The sequence below is a fragment of the Cynocephalus volans genome, chromosome 2, assembly GCF_027409185.1.
Source record: "Cynocephalus volans isolate mCynVol1 chromosome 2, mCynVol1.pri, whole genome shotgun sequence".
NCBI lineage: Eukaryota > Metazoa > Chordata > Mammalia > Dermoptera > Cynocephalidae > Cynocephalus > Cynocephalus volans.
In genome coordinates, this window is record NC_084461.1 from 170305051 (window position 1) to 170326662 (window position 21612).

At 41.7% G+C, this 21612-nt stretch overlaps 1 protein-coding gene across 1 annotated transcript; it reads right to left on the reverse strand.

The window, feature by feature from the left end:
* Positions 1-6610: 6610 nt before the first annotated feature.
* On the reverse strand, positions 6611-11231 carry NEFM (neurofilament medium chain). Its single transcript, XM_063088126.1, has 3 exons — positions 10152-11231; positions 9311-9435; positions 6611-7934 (listed from the first exon to the last, which is right to left on the reverse strand). The coding sequence occupies exons 1-3, from the start codon at positions 11229-11231 to the stop codon at positions 6611-6613; spliced, it is 2529 nt and encodes an 842-aa protein (XP_062944196.1).
* Between the last annotated feature and the right edge of the window lie 10381 nt (positions 11232-21612).

The window sequence follows — 21612 nt, forward strand, 5'->3', positions numbered from 1 at the left end:
GCCCTAATGTGAACCAGTAATTTTGCCTTCCTCATCAGTATTCCTTTAAAAGCTGAGAACCAATTAGACAAGGAGGCCAATTTCAGTGGCATCTTTTAGTTGTCATGGCCTACTCTCATATCAGTGTGAGAGAGCCTAAAGATAAAACCTATGACATTCGAAGTTGGTCCCTGACTTATGATCTCAGTTCAGAATCAGAAATTCCCTGTCTGCCTCCTGGAGACAATATTGTTACTCAAGGTCTTGGACCCCTTAATTCTGTGCTCTTCCTGGCCTTGGCCCCACCCCCCAACACACACACACACACACACACACACACACACACACACACACACACACACACACACGACTATAGGCATGCTCTAACTTCCTACTTACATCTTCAGAATGTAAACATTGCTTGTAAACATTGTTTTAAAAAAAGGCTTTAGATCTAGTCAACTTAATTATTTTTTTCAGCTCTCTTCTCTTCTAAGACAAGAATGCTAACTAGACTTACAGAAATGAGTTTAAGTGTATCACCTAAAATTAATAACTTATTGAAGATATTATGTGATATTTTTTCAAAATACCTCAAATAAGAAGTCAAAGAAAACTCTGAAAGTCCTGTATTATGGTGTTGAGGACAATGAATAAGAATTTGGGGAATTCGTGCTGTCTTCAGAGGCCTAACACAAGAGTATTTCTCTCTCTTACTTTTGATATTGTTTTAAATAATTTGTACATCAAGAGACTTTTAAGCCCTATGATTATGTGGATGCATTTTTGGGTGTCTGAGCAGCATCTACTGTTTACTGCACTGAAAAGTGCAATGATTTTTCCATCCAAATTCTCTATGTGGATAATAAATATATGTGTACACTAATGAAGAAATATACATCCACATGAGTACACATATATTTGTTGTATACTTACTCTGAGGAACTCATTGTAGTTGCAATTTGTATTGAAATCATATACAAGAAGGTTAATGTACCAATTTATTTCTTATCTTCAAATTAAATAAATTCTGTACCTGTTGCTTATTAGAGAATGCCTGAAAGTGGGTAATATATAAAGAAATAGAATTTATCTCCTACAGTTTTGGAGGCTGGGAAGTCTGAAGTCCAGGGAACACACCTGGCAAGGGCCTTCTTTTAGGTGGTGACTCTCCACAGTGATGCAGGGTATTACATGGTGAATGGCTGAGCAAGAGAGATGACCTGCTCACTTGCTCTCCTAAAACCATCAGAACCATGCCCATCACCTCTCATTAAACCATCAATGAATTAATCCATTCATGTGGGCACAGTCCTTATGATACAATCCTCTCTCAAAGTCCCCACCTTTCAATAACCATAACAGGATTTCCCACCATCTTAACACTGTCATAGTGTAGATTAAGTTTCCCATACACAAACCTTTGGGGGACACATTTAACCCGTAGCAGTTTTGATCCAATTTAAAATTTAATATGGGTGTGGGTGGGGAGATGTTGGTTAAAGGATACAAAATTACAGTTAGACAGGAGGAATAAATTCAAGAGATCTATTGTACAGCATGGTGGCTATCGTTAATTATGATATATTGCATTCTTGAAAAATGCTAAGAGAGTGGATGTTAAGTGTTCTGATCACAAAAATGATAACCATCTGAGGAGATGCACATGTTAATTAGCTAGATTTAATCATTCCATTATACACATACTTCAAAAAGTCACGTTGCACATGATAAAGACATATTATCTGTCAATTTAAAATAAATAAATAAATTTTAAGATAAAATAAAATAAAATTCACTAAGTTAGAAAATGATTTTGATCAATTGCTATGTGCCTGTTACAGTGCTGAACACTTTCATAGATGCCATCTCATTTAATCCCCTCAGTGGCCCTATTTTACTGATAAGGAAGTGGATGCTTATGGGGGTAATGTATTGGACAGAAGGCACAATTGTACTATCTACAGACCCAGGAGATGAACTCTAACCTAATTCTTTTGCCAAAGCTCTACACTTAGAAAGGTAGAGGAGACCTGGAAATGAGCACATTTTGTGTCGACCTAATAAAATAATCTGTTTAAAAATAGCTTCTGTTTCCCTTTAAGCAAATTGTATAAACCACCAGGAAAAAATAACTTGTTCCAAACTGGAACAACTCACCTATTTGTTGTGGAAACGAATATCCTATGTTGTAAATACTGTCTCAGCACTGACTGGCAGTAGAAGAAAATGCCCTAGAAATAGCACTTTCCTTTTCTATTGAATATGAAAGTTACTATGAGAAAAGTATTTGCCATATGTTGGTACACTGCAAGCTGTTGTGGTAGAAGGAATTGCCACATATTTTGTATTTGAGTATTTCTTCTTCTTATGGTGCAGACAGCGCTATGGCACCATGCTTCCATGTTTTTCTATGCGGAGGTGACATCACATCAGTTTTTAAATTATGAAGAACTATATAAACATAGTAAACGAAAGATTCATGGCATGGTTATGTTTTCTTTCTTTCAATCTGAAGAGAAAGAAAAGACCACAGCTGACCATCCTTATAAATCGAGATGGCAACAATGGGTGGATTTGAGGAGCAGTGTAGCACAGTGGTTAGGAGTATGTACTCTGGAGCTGGACTGCCCGAGTTAAATCCCAGTTCTATTATCTGCTAGTTGTGTGACCCCAGATAAAGATTTTTTTTTAAAAAAAATTCTATTTCCTAATGTTTGAAGATCGAGAGCTAATTAGCTTTGGTACTCTTCACAACATTTAAAATGAAATAGTATCTCTAAGGCAATCTACTGGCAAAGTAGAAATTTTATTTTTTCCATGGCTTAATGTCATTGTAGCCAGAGACCGATTGGAGTCAGAGAAATCTAATTTCCCAAACACTTGGAGCTTTGTGCTTGGTTTAAATGTAGTTTCTCTCTGTCACTGAGCATAGTTGGAAACATGAATTTCAAACTGCTTTCTCTTTAAACAGTAGTGTAACAGTTAGATAACAGAAAAAAGAAATTCTAGAAGAGAAAACTATTGTATTTCCAGGCTGTAGTCCCCAATGAACATTTGTTGAATCACTAGGAAATCAAACTAGGAAATTTGATTTATTTAGAAATGTTTGCATGGCTTATCAAAGGAATGTTGTTCTATTATTTTTACAAAGGGCAAAATAGTGATTTTGTCTTTTGAAATTCGTGGAAGTGTTACTAAAATTTTTACCATCTTGGAAATGAAAACGAGATGATTGAAAACAAAGATAGAACTGAGGGAATGTCTCTAGTGCTGGCCTTGGAGAGTTTTGCTGATTGATCCTGTCATTTTTAAATGGTATGTGTTAAAAAATAAATAAATAAAAATAAGGATTTCTAAGCCCCAGGCATGAGTGCTGGTAAGTGAGATAAGTTTGGGTGCAAATGAGTATTTTTATAGTAATGGTTAAAATATTTGTAGGCCTTTAAAAACTGCATAAAGATCATATCACATAGACCCAGCCTCTATTCCCACTTCTGATAACAGCTCCCAGACTTTTCTTTGGGCAGTTGCTGCTTCATCATTGGAGTCAGTTTCAGTGGAACTGTCAGTCAAGATGCTGCTCCCTTTGCTGGCCAAGGTGTGAGGCAAGGAAATGATGCTCTGTTCCAGAGATTGCAATGAAACAAGGATTTGAGTTTAGTCAGCCCTATGACTGCATGATGATTCCTGTGACCTCTGTCCCTGGGACTGTCTCAGCTCATCTTTCCCAACATCTGCTTCCTCTGCTGATCCTTCCATTCCACGAATTACCCTGAATCCTTCCATTGTGCTCTTTTTTTATTTTTTAATTCTACATACTTAGAGTCATTTTTTTCTTTGATTATATTTAAATAATCCTGTTTCACCTTGGGTGTTATGGATATTAATGCATTGAAAAAAATAGTGTTTTAGTCCTCCAATCGAGATGGCAGAATAAACGGTACTTACTCCCTCCCACAATCAACCAATTTACAACTATTAAGAAGCAACCAATGCGAAGCTGGGGTCACTAGAGCTCAGGGAAAGAGGAGGAGAGACCTACAGAGTTCATGAAGACAGGAGAAACCACGATGAGAGAAAGAAAGGACCGCTCCAACTGTTTCAAGCCCCCACCATTTCCAGGCTGGCCCTGGAGAGCACACAGAGCAAGAGCTGGCAAAAGCCTCTACTGTGCCCTACCTACGAAGTTGCTTGGAGGCTGCAGGGGAGAAAAGGGTCTTAGTGGCCCCCAAATAGGAGCCACATAGGAGTGAGGGGCCACAGGCAACTGAAAAAAGAGCCACTCAAAGGCCAGTGAGCTGTTGCAAGGGACTGGCACATGGACCGTCCTACGGGAAGTGTTTGGAGTGTGGGCAGTGGGGAAGACAGGCCCCCCCGCAAGGGAACACTGGGGCACAGCATGGACAGCTGATCTGCCCCCCAATCAGCACAGGCTCACACAGTGGAGACTGGTCAGGAATACATATCTGCATGGGGTGCAGTTTGCTGAAAAAACTCAGGCCTAGACCAGAGTTTCCACACAACCCAGTTGTACCGGACCTCACAAAACTCAGAAGTGCTTACAAGGTCAAAAACCTGAGCTGCACAAAAAGACTTCTCCAGGGAATCAGCAGCAAAGCAGCAATTTAGCTCAATCACAGGACTAAAGTGCTGGTTCCTTTAGGAAGTTCCCCCATTTTAGAAGTAAGCAAAAGATAACAAATTTATTCCAGTGTAGAGTTTAAGTGGTGGGGGTAGCTAATAATCCAACACAGAACTGAAAGAAAAACCAAAAAAACCATGGATCAGAGACAAAGTTCTGATATTAACCAGTAAAGGTGTAACACTACTAAAGAACACCTATAAAACCTAAAGGATTGGAAGCCCCCCAGGCTCCCAAGCTGGGGTTGGGGGAGGGCTGAAGGCCTCAGCCATGCCCCCCTCTATGTCTGCATCCAGCCCTGGTATGACCACTGAGCTGCCACCAGAAGCCCCCTGGGTTCCCCTGCCAGAATGACGGGGGGGGGGGTCCTATGGGTCTTGACCGTGCCCCTTGCTTCCTCCTCCTCTCACCCTCTCCCTTCTCCTCCTCCCTCCCAACTGCTCCACGACATCATAGAATGTAAAAAAAAAAATTAATTAAAAAATTTATTGACATGAAAAAATAGTGTTTTAACATAAAACATGAGGTTTTTTTAAAAAAATGTAAATAAATGATTGTATAGATGATGAACAGATATAGCAAAAACTCAAGATTGGAAAATGGCTAATGATTGGAAAACATCACTGCAAAAATTGCCATTAACAATGAGCTTTGTGGGCATATTTAGGCATTAAAATAGGAGTACCAAGGATTATATTATTTGGCTGATCCTATTGATAAAAAGAATGTGGATCTGGGAAAGATAAAATGCTAATTATTATATTAATGTTCTTCAAGGTCTAAAGCAAATAAATTCTGAAAAGGAATAGTATTGTTTCCTTGGTCAAGATAAGGCCTTCTTATCTAAAAACACATATTACCTGTGTTAGAGAATGTCATTTTTCTTTTCCTAAATTGGCATTTAAAAAAATTTTTGACATTATTTTCCCCATTTAGTAAAACACTGAAAGTATATATCTCTGCCAACCAAATCAAGAGTCAGTGATACAGATAAGTGTGTGTATGTGTGTGTGAACAGGAGGCCTGCCTCTGAGATGGGATATTTCCTGTTAGGAGTGTTGGTGATTTCAGCCCTGCCTCTTCTGGACACATCGTTCGTTATAAATGCCATGAGTTACCTTGTCTGTGTCCCAACTCCAAGGCACCAATTATGAATCGTCTATTGTCCCTCTTACTTGGAGGTTCTCTGAGTTCTGGTTTGGGGTCAAAATATCTGGAGATTGAAGATTTCTATCTTACCAAATTTTCTTTTTTATCTTATGCTTTAATTTTTATTTCAAAAATATAAAAAAATTTTGGGATGATGGTTGGGTTCAGTAAAGATTTTGACCCCTGAAAATGTCTTCAGCAATTATGTTTCCTAGGTAATCACTCTCAGGGAAATAGTGCTATGAGGCGCAGGTGACTTACAATTTCACCCAAGTAATCTATTCTAGGCAAAGAAAGCTTCAGGTAGTGGAGATTTCACTTTGAAATGACATAACACCAAGCAATTGACTATGTTTCTGATATGACCTTTATTGAGCAAGTACTGCTGTGACGTTTAACATCAATCAACAAAAGGTTGCAAACTGTGCATGTTGACGAGGTTCTCCCATGAACAAAAGTCCATTTTAAATGCACCGGTGAGGTAAACATAATTATTCATATATATAGCTTTCTTAAGGCTAAGAGAGTTCTGTGTTTCATTTATTTTTGGCTCAGTTGGTACTTTGCATAACACATCAAGACATTCCCCCCCGAGTGCCCCCCTTCCAACACCTTAGGAAATTGGCAAATTCCCTAGGTACATACAATATCATGCATTTGAATCCCCCAAAGACTGAAGAGGAAGCACCCCGAGCTTGCATGCAGTCCCCTCCTATTGCACAAAATAAAATACAATGTCTGGAGCCCCCATGGGAGAACCCGTTCTGTTTTGAAGCTGTCAATCACATGCATTTTAAAATTGTCATATGGCTTAACCTTTTGCAATGGACTCAAATCTTAGTCACTCTGGGTGACTTCCTTTACGATGGCGTGCGAAGTGACTTTTTCTACCTTTTTAGTAGACACTAGTTTCTCCTCAAAGGTCTCTTCATGCTCTTCGACCTTTTGAGTGACGGTTACAGATTTAGTGATGTATTTGGTAGCACCTTCTCCCCCCTCAGTGATTGTTTCTATCTTTTTGGTCACCACCACTTTCTCCTCACTTCTGTCACCCCCCTGCTTTTCCTCTGCGGGGCTCAAGTCTAACCCATTGGTGATGACGCCTTTCTCCTCTTCTCTCCCGCTGCCTTTTCCCTCGGTTTCCTGTTCCTCCCGCCCTTTCCCTTCCACCTCCCCATTGACAGCTATGTCTTCCTTCCTGGCTTCCTTCGCACCTCGGTCACTCCCTTCCCCCGCCCTCCCTCCCTCCTCTTGCACCTGCTCCTCCTTCTCCGGCTGCTGTGGCTTCTGCTCTTCTTTGGTGTCTTTCTCCAAGCTCACCTTTACCGATCTGGTGATGGTGACCACCTCCTCCACGGCTCCCTCCCTGACCGGAGACTCAGCTTTCTTCTTCGCTGGCACATCTTTGGGCGTCTCCTCCTTCTTCTCTGCTTTCTCTTCCTTGGCTCCTTCTTTCTTTTCTTCCTCCACTTTCCCTTCTCCCTCTTTCTGCTCCTCTTTGCCCGCTGCAGCCTCTGCTTTTGGCTTCGCCTCTTCCACTGGTGACTTCGGTGCAGGGGACTTGGCCTTCTCCAGCTTTCCCACCTTGGCTTCTGCCACCAGCTCCTCCTTGGTGACCACTTCATCACTTTTTTCCTTAATTTCCTTTGCCTCCTTAGCTTGGGCTTCCTCTCTTTCTCCCTCAGCCTCTGTTTCTCCATTTTCTCCCTGCTCCTCTTCCTCTTTGTCACTAGAGCCTTCCTTCTCAGACCCTCCTTCTTCGGCCTGGTCTGACTTTGCACCCTCATCTTCTTCCTCCTCTTCCTCCTCTCCTTTCATTTCAGGTGCAGCCTCTTTCACTGGAGACTTTTTGGCAGCTACAACTTCCTCTCCAGCTTCTCGTGCCTCCTCCTTTCCTTCCTCCTCTTCTTTCACGGAGACGGCCAGCTCCTCTGCAATGGCTGTCAGGGCATCTTCCATTTCTGACTTCTCATCCTCCACTTTGGTTTCTTCTATGATCTCCTCGACAAATTTGTGCTGGACCTTTAGCTTGGGAACCTCAACCTTGGTTTTCTGAATCTTACTGGATATTGTAACTGAGGGCTGTCGGAGCGTATACAGTGGCCCAGTGATGCTTCCTGCAAATGTGCTAAATCTGGTCTCTTCACCCTCCAGGAGTTTTCTAAAGAAAGAGTCAAAGTCAAGACATAATTAAAATCTTGTTGGGCCTTCTGGGCTTTGTTACATTATGGGTAATGGGGTTGCCACTTCGAATAAATAGAATCACATAAGTGAAAGATTCCATCAAGCCATTGTACTACCTGCTAACATTTCACTGGTATATTGTGTCACATTCGATGACAGAGACAGATTCTCCTGGACTGCCAGCTAGTCACCTAGTGTAGTAGCTAACCACGCCCAATGTTCCACCAACTGCCCACATCCAGCCACTAAGTCTTAGCCTTGACGATCCATTTGATGTGACATGAATATGCTGAAAAGCTCTCTGGTAGCAAACGAACAAAAACCCCCCACAAAAACCAAAAAAACTTTAGTGACCTCTTGAGCATTTGGGCTTTCAAGATAAGAACAAAATTTTTTAAAGTAAGTGTAGGATTTGTTCAAAGAATTTTACAAAACTATTAAGAGTATTTCAGAACTTAGTCTATATCAAATTATAACTGGGTACTAGTATTAATACGGGTGTTGAGTTATAAAGTGGTCTGTAATTTTAATCATAAAATGTCCAATAATTAATCAACTTATTTTTGTTATAGTATAATTATCATATTGAGAGTAGAAAAACCGTTTAATCAGAGATTTTGTCCTTTGAACTTAGTCAACAGCAAGGTCATGTCAATTAGTAGACCTATAATTTCTCTCTATATCTATCTATAAATAAATCATACACATATGTCTATATATGTAGGTCTATATGTATCTATACATATATGTATGTATAGATCTAGATATATGTAAATATCATACTTTATATATATCTGGACATAATTTATACTATACAGTCTACTATAAAATAGAATACAACTAAATAATCTACATATATCCAAATAAATGTATCTACATTCTAATATATCAGTCTATATCTATTGTCAGCCAGATGATGGCAATAGTAAGCTATAAAAGATAAACAGAAATAGAATGTCCTGCTGTTTGTCCTTGACATTATGAATTGGAAAAGCCGAAACCACCAGATGAAATATTAAAAATTAAAACTGCGTTTGTGCTTCGAGCAGTCAAAAACATCTTTTACCAAAATAAAGTGTTTAAGCACAGGCATTGAAATTAATTGGCGTCCCCCCTCCCCCGTGTAATTTAAAACACTTTATTTCAACTAGTATTTGCTCTTTTAAAACTGTATAAAAAGTGGTAAAACCATATTTGTAATTCTCTAAAATAATTCTTTTTCACTGAGCAAGAACACCAAGCACTGATTCGACTCCTGCAACCTGCAGGCTTTAATTTAAGTGGTGAAGGTTCTGCCTGAACAGCCTCTGCAATGCGGTTAGTATTCCGGCCACGTCGCAGTGAGCACCGTACCTGTACGCAGCGATCTCGATATCCAGAGCCATCTTGACGTTAAGGAGATCCTGGTATTCTCGCAAATGACGAGCCATTTCCCACTTTGTGCCCCGAAGCTCATTTTCCAACTGCTGGATGGTGTCCTGAAACAGACACAGGGAGTCTCCACAGACTCATTCTTCCAAACAGCAACTTCTTTCCAAATCACTTGCCATCTCCCCCTCACCCCACGCCCCACCCCGTGTCTCCCTCTAGCTCTGCAAACCTCACAGACATAGGTCCCAGCATTCCCACCCTCTTTTCTTTTAAATCTAAGGGATTCGCAAACAAGCAAGATCAATAAGACATTGCCAGGGCACATCACGCACTGAGACGGGGCACCTAGAACACGTCTCAACAGGAAACATACATGCGTGGGGAAACTCCACTGCTCGTGTGGCCCTTTCCATCTGCGCCCTTTGGACTGAAGGCAATTTTGAGAACTTTTCCAATTACAACATGAAAGGTGCAGAATACATGCCTTTCTTCATAAACGGTCTTAAAGTTGCTGCTTTATCAACTACCCGAACGTATATCTCCTACTTTAAATGTGCGAACGTGCAAACGTAGAACTGCTGAGGAACAGAAGCACATTTTTAAGAAGGTCAAACGTCTTGGGCAGCTGGGGCAGGTGGGTGGGGGAGGGGTGTGGAGAGGCTGGAGAGGGCTTTGCCTCAACTACGTTGGAGCTGTGGCGCGCGCGCACTGGCGAGCGGCCACCAGGGAGCGCGTCCGAGAGGGCCCCTGAGCACGCGCGCGGGTGTCGGGGTCGCGCGGCGCTGGCGCTGGCGCAGGCTGGCCGCGCAGCCGCGGTTCCTACCTGGTAGCTGCTGAGGTCGTGGTTGTGGCGCTCCTCGATGTCGCTGAGCTGCCGCTCCAGGGACTCCTTGGTGCCACGCACCGACTCGAGCTCGATGCTCTTGGACTGCAGCTGGCGCCGGTACTCGGCGATCTCTTCCTTGGCAGAGCGGATGGCCTCCTTGTTCTGCTCGGCCGCCTCGGTGAGCTTGGCGTAGCGGCATTTAAACCATTCTTCGGCCTGGTGCATGTTCTGGTCGGAGTGGCACTCGAGCTGGGAGCGGATCTCCTTCAGCGCTGACGAGATGTCTGTCTTCAGGTAGTCTTTGCGCTCCACCGTGATGTGCGACGCCTGGATCTGGGCCAGCAGGTCGGCCACCTCCTCCTCGTGATTGCTCCGCAGGAAGGCCACCTCATCCTGCAGCGACTGCACCTTCTTGTCCAGCTCCACCTTGACCATCGAAGCCTCCTCGATGTCTTTGCGCAGCGCGCGGATGGCAGTCTCCGTGTCGTCGCGCAGCCGTGCCTCCTCCTCGAAGCGCTCCTTGAGCCGGTGGATGTCTTCCTCCAGGTGGTCCGAGTCCAGCTGCACCTGAGCCTTCTCGTGGTTCACCATCTCGAGTGTGGCGCGCAGCTCGCGGATCTCCTGGTCGTACGCGTCGCCCAGCTGGGCGTGCGAAGCCTGCTTCTGCCGCAGCGCCTGGATCTCCGCCTCGATCTCCTTGTTCTGCTGCTCCAGGTAGTGCACTTTCTCGATGTAGCCGGCGAAGCGGTCGTTCAGCCCCTGCAGCTGCTCCTTCTCGTTGGAGCGCGACAGCTTGTAGTCGGCGCCGGCCCCGGAGCCGCCGTTGAGCAGGGACGAGGACTGGCTGAAGTCGAGGCTGCTCTCGGCGGAGCTGAGCATGGCCGAGCTGTAGGTGAGGCGCGGGGCGAGCGCGCTGCGCTTGTAGGACGAGGACACGGTGCTGGGCGAGCCGCGGGACCACGACTGCGAGCGGAAGCCGCTGGACGGGGAGCCGCCGACGCGGCTGAAGCTCGAGCGGGTCTCGGCGACCCGCCGGTAGGCGGACGGGTTGCCCAGCGAGTCCAACGTGTAGCTCATCTTGGAGGCCTTGGGGCGTGTGGCTGTCACAGCGTTCTGCCGGCCTCGCCGCAGCCCATTTATAGCCGCGGCGCTGGTCCCGGGCCAGGGCCCCGCCCCGCGGAGGCGGCGGCCGAGGAGGCGGGGACTGCGGGCACCGGGCAGGGGCGGGGGGACGGGTGGGGGACGACAGCTTAGCCGTGATTCAGCGCCGGCTCCACGTGGGCCCGCGCCGCATCCGATCCCCGGACTTTGCGGTCCTGGTTCCGGCCCCTCCCCCCAGCTCCCCCTTGGTCCCCGACCACTTGTCGCCGGCAGTCCTCCTCTCTCCATTCTCACCTTCGGGACACCCTTGGTGCCAATATCCGCCCACCACCTTTTCTTTGTCTAGTCACTCTCCTGCCATGGGGGCAGGTCTTCTCCAGACCCCCTGGTCCCCTTCTTCTTTAGTCCGCTACACTTTTATCCTGGCGACATTCTCTTCTTTCGTCCTTTCTCCGTTACTTTTTCTTCACGCCTCTTCTGCGTTCCATCTCTTCCCTCTCCCCGTCTCCCTCCCACTTGCAGCCTCTTTTAGTCTCACTCCCCCCGCCCTTCTCTTTGAGCCCCTTCCTCCGGGAACTTTTTCTTCCAAATTATTTTCCGTCTCCCCTTCCCCTCTCCCCACTCCCCCTACATCCCCTCTTCTCCCCTCCCCCATCCACCTCTCCCCTTGCTTCCCTCCCCTTCCCCCTCTTTTTGTCTCAAAGCAGCTGGAGGTGAGCGCAGAGGAGTTGGGTCTAGAAGAAAAACAAAAAGGACTTTGAGGAACGGTCGGCCCGAAGGCTTCGAGAAGGGGACAAAGAGGACAGGCCGGGGTAGTTATTTTTATTAAAAGTGGGATTTGGCGCTACCTTCTCCTTAACGTTTGGGGGACGTCTGCAGCTTCCGCAGGGGCAGAAGGTAAGGCGCTTGTGCTCGCGATGGCGCCGGCAGCACCAAGGACAGCGCCCAGGCCGGCGAGCGCGAGGTTCGGCTACCCCGGGGGCTTACCACCCAGCCTTGCCCATCAGGTTGGCAGGGGGGTCGGGGGGTCCCTTCCCCCTCTTCTCTCGGAGTAAATGCAATTAAAACCTATTTGTAGTGACTTAATTTGCAGGAATCAAGCTGGAATCGCAGGCTAAGACTTCTCTGCAATGCAGGGTTGGCACAATAAACATTGCAGATTTTGAAAACAACCAAAATACATTAAAGTCAGTTAACAGACATATACGCTTGTAATTCTGCTTGAGTTTTCTAACATATGATGGATGCAAGAAATCAAGAGACACAGAGCCTGAAATGTGAAGGTCAAATATTCCTTGGAAAGGGCAATTTAAAAACTGCTGAGATGAAAAGTCCAGGGGAATGCAGTTTATAATGAGTTTGAACACGGACAATTGACTTCTCATCTTCCAGTTCAGCACTTCCTATATGTAACTGCAGTGACTGAAAGGGCATCTGAACTAAATTTAAATTAATTTAAAAGTTACCAGATTCACCACAATCTTGAATAAAATCACATATTTTTCTTCCATTTATTTAAAATGTAACATATTTCCCCATTTAGATTTTAATGACTGATTTGGAATAGATTTTCCATATCTTTATACATGTTTATTTAAACAAGGACTCTACAAAGACTTCCTGCTGTCCGGTGCACTCCTAACTGATAAAATGTCCCTTTATTTTGGATAGTGCTTTGGGGTAATTCAGGGTGAAAAGGTTCAGAATCCTGCAAGACAAGGTGAAGAACAGAATGCAGAACTAACGACAGCGCCTGGGCCACAGGCATAAGTGATTGAGTGTAAAATGACTTCTATGGGTGAGAAGAAAGCACTGCTTGTAAAATGTAGAAGCTCCAGACTTAAATAGCTTCCCCCACCCCCAGCATGCTTTCTTTAGTCCCTGTTTTATTAAGTGACAGGGTCATATTAATCAGTAAGTAATCAGAAAAGGCTTGGGTTTCTTAAGGTTTTGTTTTTTATTTCTGTAGGCTCTCTTGGCTCATTTGTATTAAAATAGAGATAGAAGGGGTTAATTTAGGGAGCTACTTTTGGCTCCTTAGTGTGAAACTGCTGCACTGCATGTTGTGTGGGGAAAGATGTTCTAGTTTGCTGAGTGACAGGTTATCTCTCAGGCAAGGAGAGCTCAGGTCTCAAGTTGTTGAGGGAGACAGATGACAGAATGAGAGGACTGACTAGTAAAGACTGTAAAAACAGGATTTTCTGGTTTCATATGGATAAATAAAAGAGAAGAGAAAGAAACTTCTCTGCCTTCTGTAAAGTACTGCAGATTTCAGGGCTGGACTCAGCAGGATGCCATCCAGATAAGGCCAAATGCTAATTATGCAGTAATAATTATGCCTTAGTTACATATTACTTTCTGCTTTTATTAATATATATATAAAAACCCTTGGCGATTTCATGTTGCACTTTCACTGAATGCACTTTCAACAATGAGAGCGCATGTTCAACCATCAGGCTTCTGCTGTTAGTTTTCTTTAGGGCTTTGGAAATGAGATGACTCTGCAGAGAGAAATTTGCAAGGAAACACAGGTCTAACTTCACAATGATGTTGTTTTGCCTTTTATTGAAACTAGCTCAGAAATTGTTAAGCTTCCGACTGGTTACGGAAGGAGGAAATTGTTGCATACAAACAAAATAATGGACAATTACTCAAGCTAAATATAATGCTTTAGTTTAAAATTCTGACTTTAATGTCACATGAAGTATTGTTCAATCTGGGCACTACAGAATAATGCAGAGAATTTTAACAGTCACTTTGTTAAGGAAAAAAGTTCTCATGGTCTAAGAAATGATAGACCCAGTTCCACATTTAGCAAAGTGTTTCATTTTACATTAGACTTTCACTTTAACCACTCTTCCCAAAGGTGACTTGAAGGTTACACCTGTCAGTGAATTGAATATAAAAACTTTTTTTGAAAAAAAGCTATAACAGACATTCTTCCTTTTTGTCTCATATTTTTGAAGAACATTTGCCACCTTAATATTTTTCATATGAAGAAATGTTTTTGCATATTTTTACCCTCATGACACTAATGTGATGGAATCTTCTTAAAATATTAACAAGAGGGAAGACAAGCATGGCAGTTTACCTAAATTTATCACTCTGCATTGATGGAATTGAGTTTTACTATAATGCTTTTGTAATTTATTCTAAATAGGGAAGTTACACATATGATTTAGATGTAAGACATTTTTCATGAAATTATCTCTAGATTGTTGTTTCATAAACTGCAGCTTGTTTTGAATCACTTTATAGAGAAATACAGAGCATGCTCCAACCTATATGTTCCTTCACTAGTTAAAGTGCAAATGTTAACTTTGTAATTAAGAGATAGCCACTGCAAGATTTCTTAAGGTCTGGTTTAATGATAATGGGAAAGATATCTTTTGCATGAGGGGTTTATTTACTGGGCTGAAAAATAAAGATCAAAAAATAAGAAGTTGGGCATTTTCTCCCTTCTCCTTATTTTCTTACATTTCTTTTTTTAAGGAATATTTTTTTGATGTTCAAGAAGGATGGGACTTGGGAACCTGGTGGCAAACAAGATTCTCTAGATAGAGGATGCACTGTCTAACTGGTAGTCTGAATCTGCCCAAGATTAGGTGATCTGTGCTTTGTCCTAATCTCCTGTGATGTCTTGAACCAGATCCTTTTGCTTAGGATCTGATTCTATAACTCACAGTGAATAAGTATTTATAAATTGTCCTTTGCTAATTATTTAAGGGATTGTTGACATGGGAAGCTAGGACTCAGTCTGCTGGAGCAGGAACATAAGGAAAAAGAGAAGTATAATACTTATTTTTCCTTGAGTCTCAGGACTCATCAAACTTTAAAAGCAGTTTAAACTTTTGTTTTGTTTTTGTTTTTGTTTCAGCTGTTGAAAGCAAAATAAAATAATACTCAGAGGAGAAAGGCTGTTTCTTGTCAGGAAAATTGGGATGTGCACGTATGTTCCTATCATCTTTAAATCCATTTGAACCATGGTGTCTCTTTTCTGACATTACAAATATCTTATTCATTGAATATTGCCCTATGTTTCTGACAGTTACTGTTTTTATAAAGTTAATTGAAATATTTAAAAAGCTTAAAGCATTCAATCTTTACATTATTCCAAATATTAATACACTTTGAAATTCTATATCTGGAAATTTATGTCTTATGGGGAAAGACTTGGCTTTCAGCTTTAGCATAGCTTGCTGGGTTTTTTGCTGTGTAATGCCTTCACCCCACCACCGTGAGTTAGTTCTGTGACAGCCAGAGGAGGAAGACTTAGAATTTTTAAAAAAGTATATGATAGAGCCTTACTAAAAGTGAGTCTAAAAAAAGTTCAGTAAATGTATAATGAAACAGTACTGCTGTATTCATTTTCAGTTTGATTTTAATTGAACACATTTTCTTTACCTCTAAAGCGGCAGAACTTGATGATATTTGATTGAATTTTTAAAACCCTGCATTGCACATAACTTTGCACCAGTGCAGCCATGTAATATTTATAGCATATTTTATCCAAACTTACCAAGGCCTGACTTAGCAAGAGACATAATTCTTTTATTAGAAACTCTTCATTAAAATGAGTTTGGTAAAAGTAGAGCAGATCAATGATCTATTATCTTTGAAGCAAATTTCTAAAGAGAGCTAAACCCAGGGACATAAAGTAAAAAAAAGTCCTACCTAATAATTAAGTCGTGTTGTCCTGGGACTGGATTCCTTCTTTACAGTTCCAGTAATTCTAAAGAGCAGTATTCTTTCATAATCTGAAGATGGGTTTACTGTCATAGGATTGCCAAGAACATCATATATTTTAGCATTTTTACTCACTTTTTTGGTTAAAATTAATATATATGTATATACTTAGTGTAAAAATCTACAAAATGCAGAGAGACAGAAATTTAAATGTCTTCTAGTCTTTTTCTCTGCAATTTAAATATAGAAGGGATCTTTCTGTTTATATAATTCTATGCTCTGTTTTGTAGAATAAATATATCTGAATGTGTTATTCACTGTCTTTAGAGGAAAGAATGTGGTACTATATATGCCAGGAGATCTGGGCTCTAGCCCGGTATTTAATTTGCATTTTCCTCTGGAAAAAAACAATTTAAAGCCTCTTTAGGTCAAGAATGATTAAGTAATAATAACAATTAATAATAATAATAATAATAGTTCAGGAAAACCTAACTGGGCCTGATGTCAATTTCTATCTCTCTTTCTGACTGCCTCTCTCTCTCCCTATTTATTGAAAAGATTGTTATCGTGAAGTTGCGGGTAATGATGCGACAGTCAGAGGTAGTAACTGGTAACCTAGTCAGGGCTGAATACTGTGTTCCTTTACACTTATGGTACCCTGAATCCAAAAGCCATCATCACCACCACTGCCATCAGATTTTTAAATGTGAGCAATGCTTTCCATGAAAGAAGCAAAATAAAACAATACAATGTTATCTCATCTGGCCTGAGCACGGGGTTAGACAGGGTAGAGCACAAATTATTTTCATTTTACAGTTCATTAAATTGATTAATGGATTTGTCCAAGGCCACACATCTGGTAAGTGGTGGAGCCCACACCAGAGTTCAGATCTTCTGACACCAGAGCTAACATTAAAAAAAAAAAAAATTCCTTCCATAGGGCATCAAATCTAGTGTCAATCAGCATGAAAACAAAAATTAGAAGTAGGCAGGTGATAGTAATATTAACAATAATAACAGGTATGTATTAAGAGTTTCTGATGAGCTGGGCATTGTGCCAAGACTTTACTGGATTATCTCATTTAATCATCACAATAACCCTTTGAGGTGACACTATTATTCCTGTTTTGTAGAAAAAGGCAATTGAGCACAGAGGTATGGAGGGGTTAAGTTCCACACACAGGTAGGAGTGGTGGAGTAAAGAGAGGAATTTAGGAGTGTCTGACTCTGGAGTCTGATCTTCAACATGATGCCCAGAAACCCAAGCAGTCTCTCTTAAAAATCTCATGTTAAAGCTAATTGTTTAACTGTTAGATAATGTTAAAAAGATCCAAGGCATCATATGCATTCTTTTGCTGCTTTTTTCCTATTTATATAAAAATAAAGCATTTTAATATTTTCTCACATGAACATTATTCCTTGCTTTGTGACTTTATTAAAGACACTAAAAATAAAAACTTTGAATCATTTGTCTTTATTATACGTTATCTTAAATTAAGTTTCTGTGTAATTTGAAGGACCTGTAATTTATTCATTCTTATACATGCTCTATGGATAATATCCCTAATCATATGTCTATTATTTTATCTGGTATCTATTTGTCATTCATGTTACGTGCACTTTTGGTTTAGTTTTTAGGAGATTGTAATTTGTTGTACACATTAGTTTGTCATCATATCATTTATTTATGAGTATAGCTATGTATTTATATACAAAAGAAGACCTTTTAATCATGTATTCACAATTTTGTTTTGTAGATGTCAAACTCTTTAAATTAAATCTACTTTGAGAGATCCAATAATAAGCACTTGAATATTGGTAGAATAGCTTGGCCCACAGTCTTCATCAGAGAAGGTTTACAGTGGTTGGCAGGCAAGGAAGCAGCTTTTTAAAACTATTAAAACAGTGAAGAGACAGCCGTGAATAATTTTAAATGAATCTTTTGATCATCTATTTTATATACTAAAAGCAGGATATGTGACTGTATTTCTATAGGTTGCCTGGAGACAAGTCAGCCTTAATCCATTTTTGTTATTCATGGGATAAAGTGCTCTGACTCACTCTTATTTTCATTTGTATAAATCTGCTTTGGTTTCTGCTTTATCAGATAGGGTCAAGAAAGAATCATTTCTCAGTTTTCCTCAGCAAAAGTTGACCTTGAAAAGAAACAACATGTATCCTGTATTAGTCATGATAGCAATTAGCTTCTGGATTTGGATGACATAAAATTATTAGGAACTGAATGCCTAATAACGAAAATCCTTCCTTAGCCACTGTGACTCATTTAATACAATTTGTTGTCTTCTTCTGCCTACTGATAGTGTACAGGGCCCCTTCCTTCTGTCTTGCTCAATATACCTTGGAAACTTGATGCACCTTTGGAAGCTCCTAAGGGTGACATACATGTGTGCCTTCTTGCATGTGGCATGCTCGTGCCATGACCAAGCCACTGGGCATTTATGGAAGATCCTGCATCACATTAGCCAGAGCCTTCTGCTTCTGGTTTGCCAGTCTCATCTGTACTCCCATAACCTGGCCCTAGGAAACCAGGACCTATGAAACTTACCCAAATTCTTCCCATTTTTTCCAGGCATGAATTCCTCCTCTCAGTCTCTGAAGATTATTGTTTGTGGCCATTTAAATAATATCTCAACTCTCTGGCTAACTAAAATTCTAAACATCAGACACCAAGTCTTGTATATACTTGTCCTTCCCACAGTATTTCAATCATAGTGAGTGCCCCCAAAATATTTGTTGTGTGAATGAGTAAATAAGCCTCTACCTTCTTTTCCATAAAATGTTCATTCAACAAACACTCAGTCTCTTCAGTATGGGGCACTGTGCTGGACACTGGGGATGTGTATGGAAGACAGGACCCTGGCTTGTATGAACACAGTCTAAGGGTGGACCCCAGCAAGCATAGACATGGTTACCATGGAACCATGGGAAGCATAGCTAGAGAGAAACCAGGTGTCTCATGGGAGCACAGAGGATGGGCAACCAAATCAATTGGTGATAAGGGTGAGAGAGCCTTGGAAAGAGCCTTCTGCAAGAGGTGGCACCTGAGGTACGTGAGTTTTGAGGCATAAACAGAAATTGCCTAGGGAAGAAGGAGAGGTGAGAACAGGCACGATGTGCTCAGAGAACTGCAAGTGACTAGAATCAGGGGGACATGCAGGATAGAGAGATGGGGTTATGTGGCCCAGGCTGGAGAAAGTCTGGGTCACATAGACCAGGCTGGAAAGGGGGGCCATGTAGTCCAGGCTGGAGGGGGAAGTAGAGGACAGTCCATGGTGAGCTTCCTAGGTCATGGCAGGATCTTTGCACTTATCTTACAGCTGATTAGAGGCAGTTGAAGCATTAAAGTAGGAAAATGACTTGGTCAGATTGGTATTTTAGAAAAATCACTTTGGCAGAAAGGAGCAGAATAGTTTGGAGGGTCAAAGAAAATGGCAGCCAGGAAATAAATGTGGAGACTATTATAAAAGCCTTAGAGCAGGGTTTAAATTAAGAAAGGCAGGTGAGGAGGGGCAGGAACTGGAGGAGAATGGGCAGGTTTGGGAGCATTTGGAGGATGGCAATATAATCCCAACATTCATTCCCCATTGCTGCTGTGACAAGTTGCCACAAACCTGGCAACTGAAAGGAATGTGAATTTATTATCTTACAGTTTTAGAGGTCAAATGTCCAGAACCAGTCTCAGTGGGCTAAAACCAAAGTGTTGGCATGGCTGCGTTCCTTCTGGAGGCTCACAGAAGAAATCTGTGTCTTTGCTTTTTCCAGCTTCTTGAGGTCTTCTGTGTTCTTCAGCTCAAGACCCCTTCCTCTATTTTCAAAACCAGCAACATAGCATCTTCTCTCCTATTGACCTCTGCTCCATCTTACACATCCTTCTCTTACTCTGACCTTCGTGCTTTCTTTTCGTAAGACTCTTGTGATTACACTGGGCTCCCCTGATCATCCAAGATAACTCCCCGTGGTAGGATCTGTAACAGTTTGCTAGGGCTACCCTAATAAAATACCAAGTACCGACCGAGCAGCTTAAACAACAGAAATTTATTTTTTTTTACAGTTGTGGAGGCTGGAAGTCTGAGATCAAGGTGTCAACAGTGTTGATTTCTTTTGAGGCCTCCATGGATTGCAGATGGCTGTCTTTTCCTTGTGTCTTCACATGGTCTTTCTCTGCATATGTCTGTCCTAATTTTCTTCTCTTATAAAGACCTCAGTTGTTGGATTAGAGCCCACCTTAAAGATCCCAATTTTCAGCTTAAACATCTCTCTACAGGCCCTAAATACAGTCATATTCTAAAGTATTGGGGGTGAGGGCTTCAAAATATAAATTCTGGAGGGACACGATTTAGCCCACAATGGGATCCGTAATCACATCTGCAAAGTCTCCTTTGCCATGTGAAGTAACATATTCATGGGCATGGGGAATAGGACGTGGAGATGTGGACATCTTTAGAAGGGAGAAATTACTCAGCCTAACACATCCCCCTAAATATAAAGTGCAAGAGAAAAATAAAGTTTAGGAATCAGAAGTTGGACACTGGAATCTGTATATGCAGAACCTGGAATACCAAGTGAGGAATCGTCCAAGAGTTTGAATTTCCTTGGCTGACAGAGAAAGGCCCTGCTCTCCATTTTATAGGATGAGTAGCCTACTCCACACAGTGTAGTGCTTCATTATATACCATATTTTTCAGAAATTATTTTACTTAAATTGGTCTTATATTCATAGCTAGATTGTAAGCTCCATGATGCTGTAGTCTTATAACTCTTTCATATCTTAACCACTTCAAACCTCACTTTCTTCATTAAAACAGCAATAGCAAATGATACCTACTTCACGGTTTTGAGGATTAAATGAAGCAATGTTTGTAAAGTGCTTAGTGCCTTTGATAATGCTCAATAAATGGTAGTCATTATTACTCTTATGCTGACCACTAACCTCACCTCCATACTGGGTGGCACAGCTCTGACATGTGGGAGGTTTTCACTGTGTACTATGAAACGTTAAGGAGAAGTATGTCACACGACCCTTTCATGAAGAGTTTAAAGTCTTGTCATAGAGGCAAGAATTTGCCCAGAGTAAAGGGAAGTAAATTGATGTGCTTTAGCTCACCAGGTTTGGCAGTAAAAATGTTAGAACAAGGATGATTACAAACGTATTTAGTCAGAACGTTGTTGGGTGCTTGATTTCAGGCAAACAGTTCAATGTCAAGATAACAGAAAAATTAATTTTCCCATATGACTGAGTTTGTGAACACATTTAACAGGGCCCCTCCTCCTTTTCCCTCCAAAAGTTCCTTGCATACAGATACAACAAGAGAGAGCAGTTTGCCAGATTGTGGGTAGCACTTGTAATGCACATACAAGGCAGATGACTCCAATTTTGTGTTGTTTTTGATTTCCATTCTTTCTCTTGTAGGAGCTACATGTTGACTTATAATGAACAGAGCATGTAACTTTGTCAATCTGCATTCAGCCTTGAATACAGATAAAATCTTTTATCTCAGTGCCACCAGTGATGGGTATGGCAAAGCACAACACCGAAATTCCACAGATATAGATACAGGAGAGCCAGTCTCTTTATGGGATGAGGCAGGATAGCTGGTGCTTACCTGCAAAAACGAGTCTGGTTCCCTGAGTTCAAATCCCATTTTCACCA